The 12,733-nt window shown below is 28.7% G+C and overlaps 1 protein-coding gene across 3 annotated transcripts; it reads right to left on the bottom strand.

The window, feature by feature from the left end:
• Positions 1-2,640: 2,640 nt before the first annotated feature.
• Positions 2,641-8,157, bottom strand: LOC124912593 (NAC domain-containing protein 75-like). Of its 3 annotated transcripts, none has more exons than XM_047453235.1 (7): positions 8,137-8,157; positions 6,920-7,039; positions 6,645-6,825; positions 5,894-6,483; positions 5,219-5,515; positions 4,772-4,903; positions 2,641-3,452 (listed from the first exon to the last, which is right to left on the bottom strand). In XM_047453235.1, the coding sequence occupies exons 2-7, from the start codon at positions 7,031-7,033 to the stop codon at positions 3,363-3,365; spliced, it is 1,404 nt and encodes a 467-aa protein (XP_047309191.1). In that variant the 5' UTR covers positions 7,034-7,039; positions 8,137-8,157; the 3' UTR covers positions 2,641-3,362. The 3 variants fall into 3 exon arrangements, with proteins under 3 accessions (XP_047309191.1, XP_047309190.1, XP_047309193.1); XM_047453234.1 differs by lacking the exon at positions 8,137-8,157 and adding an exon at positions 7,316-7,470; XM_047453237.1 differs by lacking the exon at positions 8,137-8,157 and adding an exon at positions 7,316-7,470 and having other exon boundaries at positions 4,772-4,900.
• Between the last annotated feature and the right edge of the window lie 4,576 nt (positions 8,158-12,733).

Here is a 12,733-nt window from a genome sequence, read left to right as displayed (position 1 = left end):
ACCTAAATTAATCCAACATTATCTCATTTAAGAGTGACAATTATAATCCGTTCCGTAATTTTCTATCCAAATTATTTCGTTATGGGAAGATTTTTTTTTAGTTTGTTCGGTAGTTGACCAGAATAGGACATATATGATATTTGTGTCTCAGTCCTGATTTCACCCTAATTTTGTTTTGAACACGAACACTATTACACTAATAAACATCACATAAATATTTGTTTATTCATCATGCTTTATAAGAATTTTAAGTTATTTTTTTATTATAGTATCAATTTTCAATATATTATAATATATATAATATTAAAAAATTTATTTATCAACTAATTTTATTTATATATTTTAAAGTATATGATATTCTCTGAAATCAAACAAAAAGGGTGAGTAAAAAAACTCTCCAAAATATAATGGAGTTGGGAATGACTTCAATCATTTCTGTTATCAACCCTAATTTCAAGTTAACATCACTCAATTCATTAATAAAAATATAAAATATTTTTATTTTAAAATTTTATTTTATTTTATTATGATATATTACATTAATTAATTTTTAACAAGATTTTTTTTTCCAACAAATCCCCAAAATTATAACTATTATGATCGTTATTCTCTTTCCAATTTATAAATAATAATTAAATCCGAATCCTTTTCAAGATAGAGGGGCGCAGCCTATATAGTCGACCTGATTATTATATATAATTAATGCTAAATACAAATTAAATACTGTAATATAATTGACAAAAAATAATTAGGGCCATTTCTGATCAGATAATTATACGGGTACCAGCATTTTTGTTTCTTTAATAATAGATGAGAGGGACAAAAGCATTGCAGGATATTAATTGTATCAAAATTCCGTATCATAATTAATTAATTAATTAATTAGGAACTGTTACATAATAATATCCATGATGAAGAGTGAAGCATATACTTTCTTTTATTATAAATGTGTACAGAAAAAAGAAAGAAAAAAAAAAGACACATGTTTAATGTTGTTAGTACAGCAAATTAACATGATATGGGAATTATTAGGTTGAATCAATTCCATGGCGGCATGATCGATGCTTAATAAATTTAATTAAATAATTTGATCAATTATATATCCTAACTTGATATATAATTAATCTGCTTAATTATTAATGTACGTAATTAAAGAACCTGATACTCCCACTTTCCCATTTGATGTTATATATAAATTATTGTTAATATAGTTATTTTAATAGTTGTAAAAGTTCATTTTTCTTTCAATCATGGATAATTAATCACTTGCTCTTTAATTTCTAATTAGGATATTTTTTAATAACTCAAACAGATTATATACCAAAGAATATATTTAGCTAATAGTAAACAAAACTATAATTATGTTGTTCTAACCAATATTCAGACATAGAAGTTTTGTAGAAATATATAGTAAATTAACAATTATTTTGAAGTAATTTATCAAAAAAAAAAATGCATAATTAGAAGTCACAACATAGGTTAACATCATGAGGAAAGTGATAAATATCAAAATGAAAATGGTAACTATTTTTTTTTAACTAAAAGTTCTGAAATATCTAATGTTAACTTGGAGAATATGAAATTAATTGTTCATGAATATTGTGACATGCTCATGTTGAATCTTTGTTTATTTTGTTCTTTTATTATATATTAAAGTCTTGTGAAATCTTCACTTCTCTAGCTTTGTATTTGAGGGTCTTTGATCTAGTTAGTAATTTTTTCCCTAGATCCATTGTTAAGAAAATTCACCATCACTCAGCTATCACCCTCTTCTCCAACTTAATTTGGAGCATAAGTCTCAATTATTGGAAAGAGGATGGATGATATGAACCATTCTTGTATCCCTAAACCCTAAATCCCGAGATCTCAACATCACTGTCATTAATTAGCTAGGTCGAATCCTCCTCGTCAATGTGGTAGGAGACATAAAAAAATCTGAAAGTATGAGTACGTAGGCAACATTCTTGTATTTCATTTTCAACAACACAAAGTCGATCAAATTGTTCCTCCCCACACAATGTTTGGGTTGTATACTTCCCTAACATGGTTGTGGCCTTCCTCACCCTACAAACCAATCAGTCTGAAGTCCTGATAAGCGGGTGAGGAACTCTTAGTTGACTTTGGAGTTATCAAGGCTTTGTTCGTGTTCTTATTTGGTCTTAATTTGCGACTCCTTAACGATTTAAGAGCCAGATAATGAACAAAATAATGCATGAATTGTTGTAACAACTTTCTATCAATTAATTTCACACTTACACCCTAGTCATTTTGTGAATTGGACATAAGATCTCTCGAAAAAGATATACCAATGAGAATTGAATCAAAGTTTTCTAAAAGTATCTTTTGTGAATTCCCTCGTCCTCTAGTGTCAAGCCCTCACTTCAGTTGACTAGAGCGAAGCGCTATCAAACAACAACTAATGCATCTCGAGTCAACTTGAAAACTTAAAATTGATAATTGACATATTTATATCATACCTTATTTCTTATGTATGCTCATACATCTATAATCTTTGATTTCTAAAGACAATATTTCATGTCTAGCTAGATGATGAATCTAACTGCATGACATATTATATTAAGTGCAAATAGATTGAATCACACATATATATCTAGCAAACAATTTGTGTCCAAAGAAACCATTGAAGATTAATATGATAACATATGCATGAGAAAGTCATTGTATACATATTTGCTTCTATAATGGGAATTCATTCATTCGTATTCCATCGCAATCTCAACATATTTACTCGATAGAGTACGTACCGGCCATGTCCTATGTTGAATTTATAAAATTACACATACATGAAATCTGTAATATGTAATCTGAACAGACTCAATCTACCATGTCTGCCTTGTATAAACAATACAAGAAGATATACAAACAAACCAAAAATAAAGAAATAAAATATATCATATATGTATATATAGTATATATAAACTGTAATATCATAATGGTGATGATTTCTATATATATATATATATATATTTGCTTAAGAAGGAAGGATACTGCTTTCCTTCATTGGTTCCCCTTCTACTTGTCAGGAGGTAGTTGCAGCCTTTTTCTTCTTTTCTTTTTCCTTTCCTTTCTTTATTCCTCCATCTTTTCTCCTCTCTTCTTTCTTTTCTTTCTCACCCTTTCCAACATGGGATGTTTGAACAGTTAGTTCGGTTTGAGCCTTAAAAAGAGAAGGATTGTTGATAGTTTCCATGGCATCTTGTTGTTGAAAAAGAACTCCAGAAGGCTTCTTCAAGTACTAATGATGATGATAATGATGCTTGTCTATAACTGCATTCTTTTTTATTCTATTTTTACTTATTTCTCTCTTTCTTGCTCTTTCTCTCCTTTTTCTGATTTGGGTCCTACCCATGATGATCCGGGTTGTCAGGGTCTGGCCAGAAGTTAGAATACTTCAACCAATCTGATTCTTGGGGGTTGCTGATGGATGACTCCTGAAATAGAAACCCAATCAAGAAAAAATTAGGGTTAGGGTTTCTGTCTAACTAGGAAGAAGATGAACTCTAAGCTTCATTCATTTGGATAAGTAATTAGTGTTTCACCTTCTTCAAATTTGAGCTATTAAAAAGTGAGTTAATTGAATAAAAAAAATATATTTTGATTGAAGGTAAGTTAACCAAAAGGAACAAGGCAAGAGTTACTTATTTGGCATGCCAAACCCTAATTCATATTTTTGGAAAAATCAAACCATAAACTTTAAACTCTTTGTTTTGTTAAAAATCAAATTATTTCAGAATTATTTGTATAAAAAAGTGAGCCATGTAATTTTGTTGAAAAAATATGATGTACTATATTGAAAATCAGCAAACTCAAATTATAAGTCATCAGTGCATATAAAAGGAAACCTAATTACACTAGTGAATGTACGTAGTAATTAAATCACTAACACTCATGACTAATCAAATTATTCAAGCTTATGGAATTGTTCACTAAAGAGATCAATTAAAGGACTAAATTAATAATGATGATATTTGAAAAAGTTATTGAGTCACAATCTATCTGCCTTTAATTTTCTTCCTCGAAATAAATGCTTAATTAGAAGAAGTTATTTGAAATGTTATCACATGTTATCAGTCAAAAAGTAAATAAAAGTCTTTTCCAGCTTGGGATCCTATTCTTAGTTTCAACAATTTCCAATGAGAAAGAGACTTAAGAGTATTCTACTTTTGGTTCTTCAGTGAAACCTAAAAGAGGCTTTATTTCTTTACAAACCATACCTAATTTATTACCCATAGATTAATTTCAAACAATGTCTTAATTTGTAGGACAATTCATCAATATCAAAGTAAGGATGAAACAATTATTGTGTGTAAATTTACACGATTATAGAGTTTTAACAATGACTTTGAGTGAAAATCGAACATTAGACATTTGAGACAAGAGATGTAACATCCGTACTTTTTATCTCTTTATTAATAAAGACGTGGAGCCGACATGATTTTGAAAAATACATTCTGAGCAGTTTGCTGATCAAACAAGAAAAAACACTGATTTTATGGGTCTGAGAATAGATTGAGGGAAATAAGAATATGGTAGCCATGGAGATGAAAAAGGAGAAAAAAGCAAATTAAGAGAAAGATAAAGAGAAAAAAGAAAGGTGGTTTCAGTTCCCATCTTTACTTTGAAATTATATTAATCAAGAAATAGATTTCTTTGTTTCTCCTAATATAGCTAGCTGTATTGTATTATCTCTCTCCCCAATATTACTTTAGAGAAATAAATAAACAAATAAGTTTGAGTGAATAAAGATTACCTCTTTAATATCAGATGAAGTGCAGCCCATGATGAGTTCTTCCAGTCCAGAAGCAGACCTTCCAACAAGCTTATGATGATGTTGATGTTGTTGTTGTTGCTGCTGCTGTTGATGTTGTTGTTGTTGTTGCTGAATCAAAGGTAAAAAAAAGTTAAGTTAATCTTGGACCATTTCAAGACATAATCATTATGCACTCACTAGTGTCTTTAAGACTGAAAAAAATGAAAAGTTGTCTTATAATTACTTGTTTCCTAATAACCTCTCACACTTATTAGTATTGACATCATTAATCTTTTTGCATGCATGATGATGCCCATAATGAAACTTTAGCATGGTCTTGTAACACTACTATTGTCTAACTTATTTTGTTAATTTCTTTTTAAGAAAAACAAAAAATTGTATAGTTTTCAAATAATCTCCAACATCAAATCAAAATAATGTATATACCTGAAAGTTATCATTTGGGAGCATGATCCTTTGGACATTGAATGAGTCATCATCAAGAATATTAATGGAGGTGTGATGGAAGGTTGGAGGAGATACAATGGTGGATATTGGATGTGAAGGTCTGCTGACGTGGAAGGCTGTCGTGGCCATCTGATGGTGGTGATGGTGCAACTGCTGCTGCTGTTGCTGGTGGTGATGGTGTTCATGGGTCACGTGATGCCCGTGCATGTCATGCTCTTCGCACGTGCCTGATGCTTGTGGTGCTTCTCTTACCACCGAAGTCTCTCCCACACCAATCTGCATTCAAATTGTGATTTTAGGGTTTTTCACATTAATAATTTTGTAGCTGGCTAGTCCATTTTCATATTTACCATTCTAGATGGGTACTATTTATTTATTTTTGACTAGAGGGTTAGATGACAGTTATTATCAGGTGAGTTGCAGAGAGTTTTCATAGTAAGAAACAAGAAGTACAAGAAAAGCAAACCTTTAACTTTATTGTGTGTATATATATATATATATATATATATATCATTCTCTTTATTATCATATACAATGTCATTGTTTTTTTAAAGGGTACTAGCTAGAATACGAGGATCGAGATTATAAGTTTGAAAGATCAAATTTTTATGAACTACCCAAAACATAAAATCAAATAGGATATATAATAAATACCTCATCAAAGGGTTTTCTGAATGGGTTGAATCCAAACTGATCGGTTTTTAGTTGCTGAATATCAACGGGACTATAACCGGAGACCGCCGCCCCAATCCCAATCGCCGACAAATCATCCCTTTGATTCTGGTTCAGTACTTCTTTCGATGTACAACTAATGTTAACATCACTACTACTGATACTGATATTTCCTTCACCGACAATACTACCGCTGCCGCCGCCACCGCCGCCGCTAGTCCTATCTGTGTAATTGCATTGTCTAGGTTGTGTTTGATAGAAAATCTTGGAAACAACAAGTTCACCTTCTTTCTCTTCTTCATGTAATCCAAGATGATATTGATGCATTACCCAGTTTGTTTTTTCCGGTTTTCGATTCTTGCCGAAATTTGTATACAAAACCAAGATTTTCTTGCACCCTTTTTGTTTACCGTTAACCATCACCGGTCTAGTCTTGCCGGTCTTATGCCACCGCGTTTCTCCTCCTTGTAGGTCACTTTCCGTTTGAATTTTTCTTCTCTTTCTTGTACCGGTTGTGTATGCCTTTGATGGTCTATGGAAGAAATGTCTGCTTAATCCATCTCTCGTGACTCCTATATTACAAAATCAAAGTTAGGTTGGAATTGTAGTAATAAATCTCACCCATATTGAAGAAAATTAAAGAAATTGGTTGCCTACTTATTATATGGTTTATTTGTCACATTGTATTATTGTTTTAAGACAAAATAAAATAAAAATGATGATTATATATAACCTGGAAGTTTCTCGGGATGGGTATAACAAATTCCATCTTCTCCTTCAATGGTGGGTATAAACTCATCAATTAATGGGTGAGATTTTGAGTCTTTACCCTCTTGTACTTTTGCTTCAAGATGTTCTATCAATTCTTGATCAGTTGGATCAAATTTCACTCCAGCTGGTAAACCTACCCAATCCTGCAGTAAATTCCATTCATGATCAAAACAAATGAAACCAATAATCGAATATTATTATTATTATATTTGTTGTTATTATTGGATAAAATCGTACCGGCTTTCCTTCAAGTTTGTGTCCACAACTTGGGCAGTGTTTGGATCCACAAAGTTGATGCTCTTCAAGCTTTGCATCTATGAGATCAGAGCTGCTTTTATTCATCGCCGCCATTTATTTCTGATCAAAATATAATGTAAATAACTTCTAATTCAAATCAATTCTATAATTTTTAAAATATCGATCCCCCTTTTAATTAAACCAAGATCAACTTAAAAAAGAAAGAAAATTTAAATTCTGGGTTTTCACAATCAGCTTGGATCGATCTTGTTTCAAAGAAAAAAACCCAAAACCCAGAAAGAGGAGAAGAGAAGAGAAGAAGAGAGGGAAAATAAAAGAAGATATAATAAAACCTATTGCTTTAATTTAACCATGAAAAACAGCAGAAGAGAATACCTTATTGTTCTACTTTAACTCAAGGCAGTGAGAGAGATAAAGGAAAAAGCAATTCATTCATACTCTCTCTCCTCTCTCTCTCTATACAGCTTCCTTGTTCCTTTAACTATCCCATGTATGTACCTAAGTCTAGAGAAGTTCTTAGAGTGAGAGAAAGAGAAAGATCCATAGAGGAGGAGAGAGAATCATAGTTTATAGATAGATTAGATAGATAGGCCAACAAAGAGAGAGGAGAGAGAAAGAGATAAATTATAATTTTATCTTTTATTTTCTTTGTCTTTCTAAAGGCTTAATATGACCGCCCTTGTTTTTGAGACCCTCTTGACTAGTAAAGTAAAAGCTAACAACAACAAGAGGCCTTCACCATCACAGCTGTTACCAAAGCCAAACCCGGCCCATATTTATAAAATATATATATAAAAAAAAGTAATTATATAATGTATTAATTTACCATATTCTGTTAAAGTTATAAAAAAATAATTGGCCGGGCGTTACACTAGTATATAATAATATGTTCTTTGAGTATGAAATACGTAAGTAAGCAACGGTCCGGGTCGGGTCGGGTCGGGTTGAAGATAATGATCTTGGTGTTGACAATAGAGAGAGAAGAGAGAGTAATGAGAAAGAGAATTAAGAAATGAAAGAGGAGGTAAAAAGAAGATGACAGGAGGAGGCAGGCCATGAAGAGAAACGGGTCGGGTCGGGTCGAAGATAATGATCTTGATGTTGAAAATAGGGAGGGGGAGAGAGAGAGGAGAGAGAAAGAGAATTAAGAAATGAAAGAGGGGGTAAAAAGAAGATGACAGGATTTAGAAACTCACATGGGTTTAGAGATGGAGTGCTATGATCATGATGCCATTGCTGCTGCTGCTGCTGCCATGAATCACTTCATTTCATTTCATTTGAAGAGAGAGAAAGAAAGAGAGAGAGTTTTATGGTTGCTTGATATGCAAGGCAAATGAGCAGTACTGTAATTGATGGACCACCACCACCACATACACACCTTATTATTAATAATAAAATAAAAATGTATTTACTTTTAGGGTATAGTAGAGCGTACAATACGATTTCTATGTATGATTGTATAAATTTCAATAATTCTACATTATTATTATTATTTTATTAATTTTCAAATAAGAGTTTTTTTAGTCTAGAAAGTTCCTTCAATTTTAATTGTTTTTAGTGGAATCAAAATATAAGATTTTATTAACTTAATAACTTTTCATTAAGCATATAATCGTGATATCAAATGTAATTGTTGTAAGATTGTCCTGCGGTTTTCGATTTGGATTTTCAATTAGGACAATTTTTTTCTCGGTTTGATCGTTAGTTGACCGAGTATGGACGTTGATGATATTTGTGACATATGTCCCGATATATCTGTGATCACTAATAAACACAATTAAATATATAATTTTACTTATCTATTTATTTACACTAATTAAGTTTACTTTTTTTTATAGGAATATAAAATTTTAATATGTTAAAATATATATAATATTTAAATAATTATTTAAATAATTTTATCATTTTCTTTTTTAGAGATAAAGTCCCCTCTAGATTCTCTGAAACAGAACGAAGTGATAAAAAACATCTCCGAAGTAAAATGGGCGAGAATGATTTACGCATTCCTGCCCCGATTTGCCTCATTGTCATCCATAATCGTAACCATTTTGGTACACATATTCAACTTTTTTTTTTCGGGACGTAGTTAACAATATATATGTATATTATATTCATTTTAAAACTATATATATATATACTTTCAACTTTTTAAAAATAATTGGTTTCTTAGCATTTTTATTTTGTTGATGTCATACTTAGTTTGGTTGTACTTTTTCATATGGCATGGATTATATATAAAAAAAAATCAAAAATGACTTTGGTGTTTTTCAAATGAATCAATTTTTTTTAAGTAATGCTTTATTTGATAAAATTGAAACTTTTTATTTATTTATTTATAGATTATTACTCTGTAAATTATAAATACTATGGATTGACAATAAGGAAATTAATCAAATAAACATGACCAATCAAATAAGAAGATCAAAACACATTTACAAATAATCATGAATTGATTGATTTGAAGACCTAATTAGCATAAGAAAAACAAATACATACATTTGACATGCATTTATATATTACATGTCCAAGCTCCATTGTCATATAGTATGGAATTAGTCAATTGAGCTCACTAAATTTCATTTGAGAATTTGATATGGTGCAGTATTCTTTGAGATTGTTTTATTTTATTTATTTTGATAACTTTTATATGACAAATGATTTACATCATCTTGTATGTACTATTATGATTTTAGGATGAATGTGATTTTGTATTTAACATTTATATATTAATGAATAATGTATTAATTCACTTCAAGTGAAAAAAAATCTTGCCAAAATGATTAAAAATTGCGAATTTAATTGTCATTAAAGAAAGCATTAATACATGAACTAGTAGGTCATTTTTGTCCTTTCATTCTTTATTCATCTATATTTTATTTTAGTGGAGGTCATATAAGATAAGTGAAAAATCTAGGAATTTTTTTTTTTACAAATTCTATTCTTAGAGTTGGTTCGGATTGCGGTTTTATAAAAACTTAGAGGGAGAAAAAAATAATTATTGGTGATGATTTTGAGGAGGTGATGATTATTTTTGGTAAAAAAGACTTAAAAGATATTGATATATATAAATAAAATAAAAAATAATAATTTAAAAATAGAGGATATTTTAATATTTTGGTTAATGATTTAAGTGATGTGATGGATAAAATGGGAGTGAAATGATGTTTGATTTTGTATGAATTTTTTTAAAAACTTATACCGAACAAGACCTTAGTTGTCATAAATTAAATAAAAACGATAATTACATCAATAAAAATACTAAAAACCCGAAAACAAAAATCATCTTATCCTCAAAATGGTCATTCTTGAATTATCTCCTTTTTTTCGTTTTCTGTTTGCTCAATCATCAACTACATGAATGCAAAAAAATTGTCCTTCAATCTTCCTAAAAATTATATTATGATAACTTTATTTTCTGATAGCAACGGGAGATAAAGGATTCAAACTATTGTTTATTTGGGTGATCTTACCTTTCATAATATTTTTTGGACTTTACTTTATTTTTGTACTTTAATGTATTTTTGAATGAATTTATGTAATCTTCAATATTTTGTTTTTAATAGACCGACATAAAAGAAAATTAAAAATAAATAAACATCCAAATGGATTATATATAGTAGTCATGTGAATGGATTGAAATGGTTTGTAGTAATTGTATTACTGTCAAAAAGTTGAACAATATTTTTCTATATATAAAAGACCTCATATTGTGACAATTTTCTAATAAGTCATTAGGTTTTAAATCATAAATATAATATTTTTTTATAAAATTCTTTAAACACAAAACTATACAAATATGATAAGAGAGAAAATTATAAAAAAATAAAAATAAGAAAAAATATTAACAATCGTTAAATATAACAAGTTATCGAGTTCGTAAATTAACTAAAAAATAGATTAACTCTCTAATATTCTCGACCTCGACCGATCTCTCAAATGAATATGAATGTATTAAAAACTTTAATAACATTATAAATAATAATATACATCATATTAATTAACATAAATATTACTATGAATATTCATGATTAAGTAAGATCCTTAATTAATTAAATAGATAATTAATAAATAAATAAATGCATATATTTATATAACACAATAATTGGACCCACTATCTTCCTTGTGGGCCTAAACAAATATTTCATGTTAAATTTTCCCATAAAAGAAAATCCACATCAGATATCATTCGCTTTCCAAAAGTTAAAAAAACAGATATTGATGAAATATCTCATACAAAAATGGAAAAAAAAGTATTATATATATTATATTGGCAACCAGATTGCTATAATTGGTCTCAATGTAAATGTAAGTGTATATTTCTATGTGCAAATATTTTCCTCAAAGTACAACAAATTCTTCGGATTCCAATAGTTGAGTGACTAATTAAGCGCAATATTACTGTCTTATTCGACGTTATGAAAAGTCGTAACGAATGGGCCACCTCGAATTTATTTTCTTAAAATGTAATTATCATGTTAAATGCTACACAAATAAGTCGTGACAAACGAATCAAAACGCGTATAGGAAAAGATTGGAAAAACTAGAAAAGAAAATAATGTACTATGTTTGTATCAATAATTATCGAAATAAATCATTTTAAACATACGATGAAAGTGGTGATTAATAAACTATTTGCATCTTATTATATTTGTATGTCCTTGACAAATATTCTAATTATTTTTTAATTAAATATTTAATAATTATGTATGATGTATCTTATCGATTATTGTATTTGACACGTATGATCAATTAATAGAGAAGATATATAAAAAAAATGCAATGCATTGGATTCGTTATCTCGATGGAAACATATGCATATATATATATAGGTGTCACGTTTTATAAATACACGAGAATGATTAAAATTAATAGATAGACAAAATTATCTCATAGGTACATGAGAACAAAAATGAAATAATGTATAGCATTTATTGAGTCTATTCTAAAACGTTACATCTAAAATGAAATATCATTCAATAATCAATCTATTATCAAAGAAACCATGTGATGAGAATGTTTATGATAATTACTTTCTTATAAAAGACAACTCTCTAGACTCTTATTATATCTATAAACAAATATAATTTCAATAACTTGTATAATAATATTTTAAGTTCAAAGAAATTTCCCTTTTGTTAAACAAAATATTAATTTATTTATTTTTACTGTTGAAACTACATATATAATTAATGTTTAAGTGTACGTACGTGTCATGTTTCTATTGGTTTAATTTATTCTTAATAAGTCTAATTAGGTTCTAAGTTAGGTTGGACTCATATAATTATTTCCTTTCTTTATCTTCTTTCAATTTTTTAATATTTCATGAATCATTTTTAAAAAGAAAATAATTATGTCTTTTATTTTAAAAGTTTTTAACCAAGATATTTTTAAATAAACAAAATGGAAAAAAGAAATACAGTAAAAAAGTCCCTTAGGAATTATCAACCATATCCCAAATCATATATACAGTAATTATTTAGATATAATTTGATAATTTCATATTAAATATGATTAGATGAATTAATTTGACAGTTCAGATGCACAAGTAAAAAGTAAAAGTTGAAGCCAATGTCTATTTTAACATCATATGCAAATGTGGCAAATGATGTCATATCCTCTAACTAGATTAAGAATTACTTAAATTTGACTATTAACTTACTTTAAAATCATAAAAATTAAAGATTTTTATTCGAAATTTATACGACGATTAATGTTATTTATACTTCTAATATCATTTTTTCTATGTCAAATTAGTGAATTCATATTCATATTTATATATTTATTATATTATTT

Source organism: Impatiens glandulifera, chromosome 8 (genome assembly GCF_907164915.1).
Source record: "Impatiens glandulifera chromosome 8, dImpGla2.1, whole genome shotgun sequence".
NCBI lineage: Eukaryota > Viridiplantae > Streptophyta > Magnoliopsida > Ericales > Balsaminaceae > Impatiens > Impatiens glandulifera.
The sequence above is the reverse complement of the archived record's forward strand: the minus strand, read 5'-3'. Positions and strand labels throughout refer to the sequence as shown.

What these genes read in the sequence shown, in the direction of transcription:
- LOC124912593 (XM_047453235.1), bottom strand. Translation starts at nt 7,033, where the DNA reads ATGGCGGCGATGAATAAAAGCAGCTCTGATCTCATAGATGCAAAGCTT. An exon ending in ACAAACTTGAAGGAAAGCCG is followed by an intron (nt 6,826 to 6,919) that starts GTACGATTTTAT and finishes AATTTACTGCAG; the next exon opens with GATTGGGTAGGTTTACCAGC. An exon ending in CCATCCCGAGAAACTTCCAG is followed by an intron (nt 6,484 to 6,644) that starts GTTATATATAAT and finishes TTTGTAATATAG; the next exon opens with GAGTCACGAGAGATGGATTA.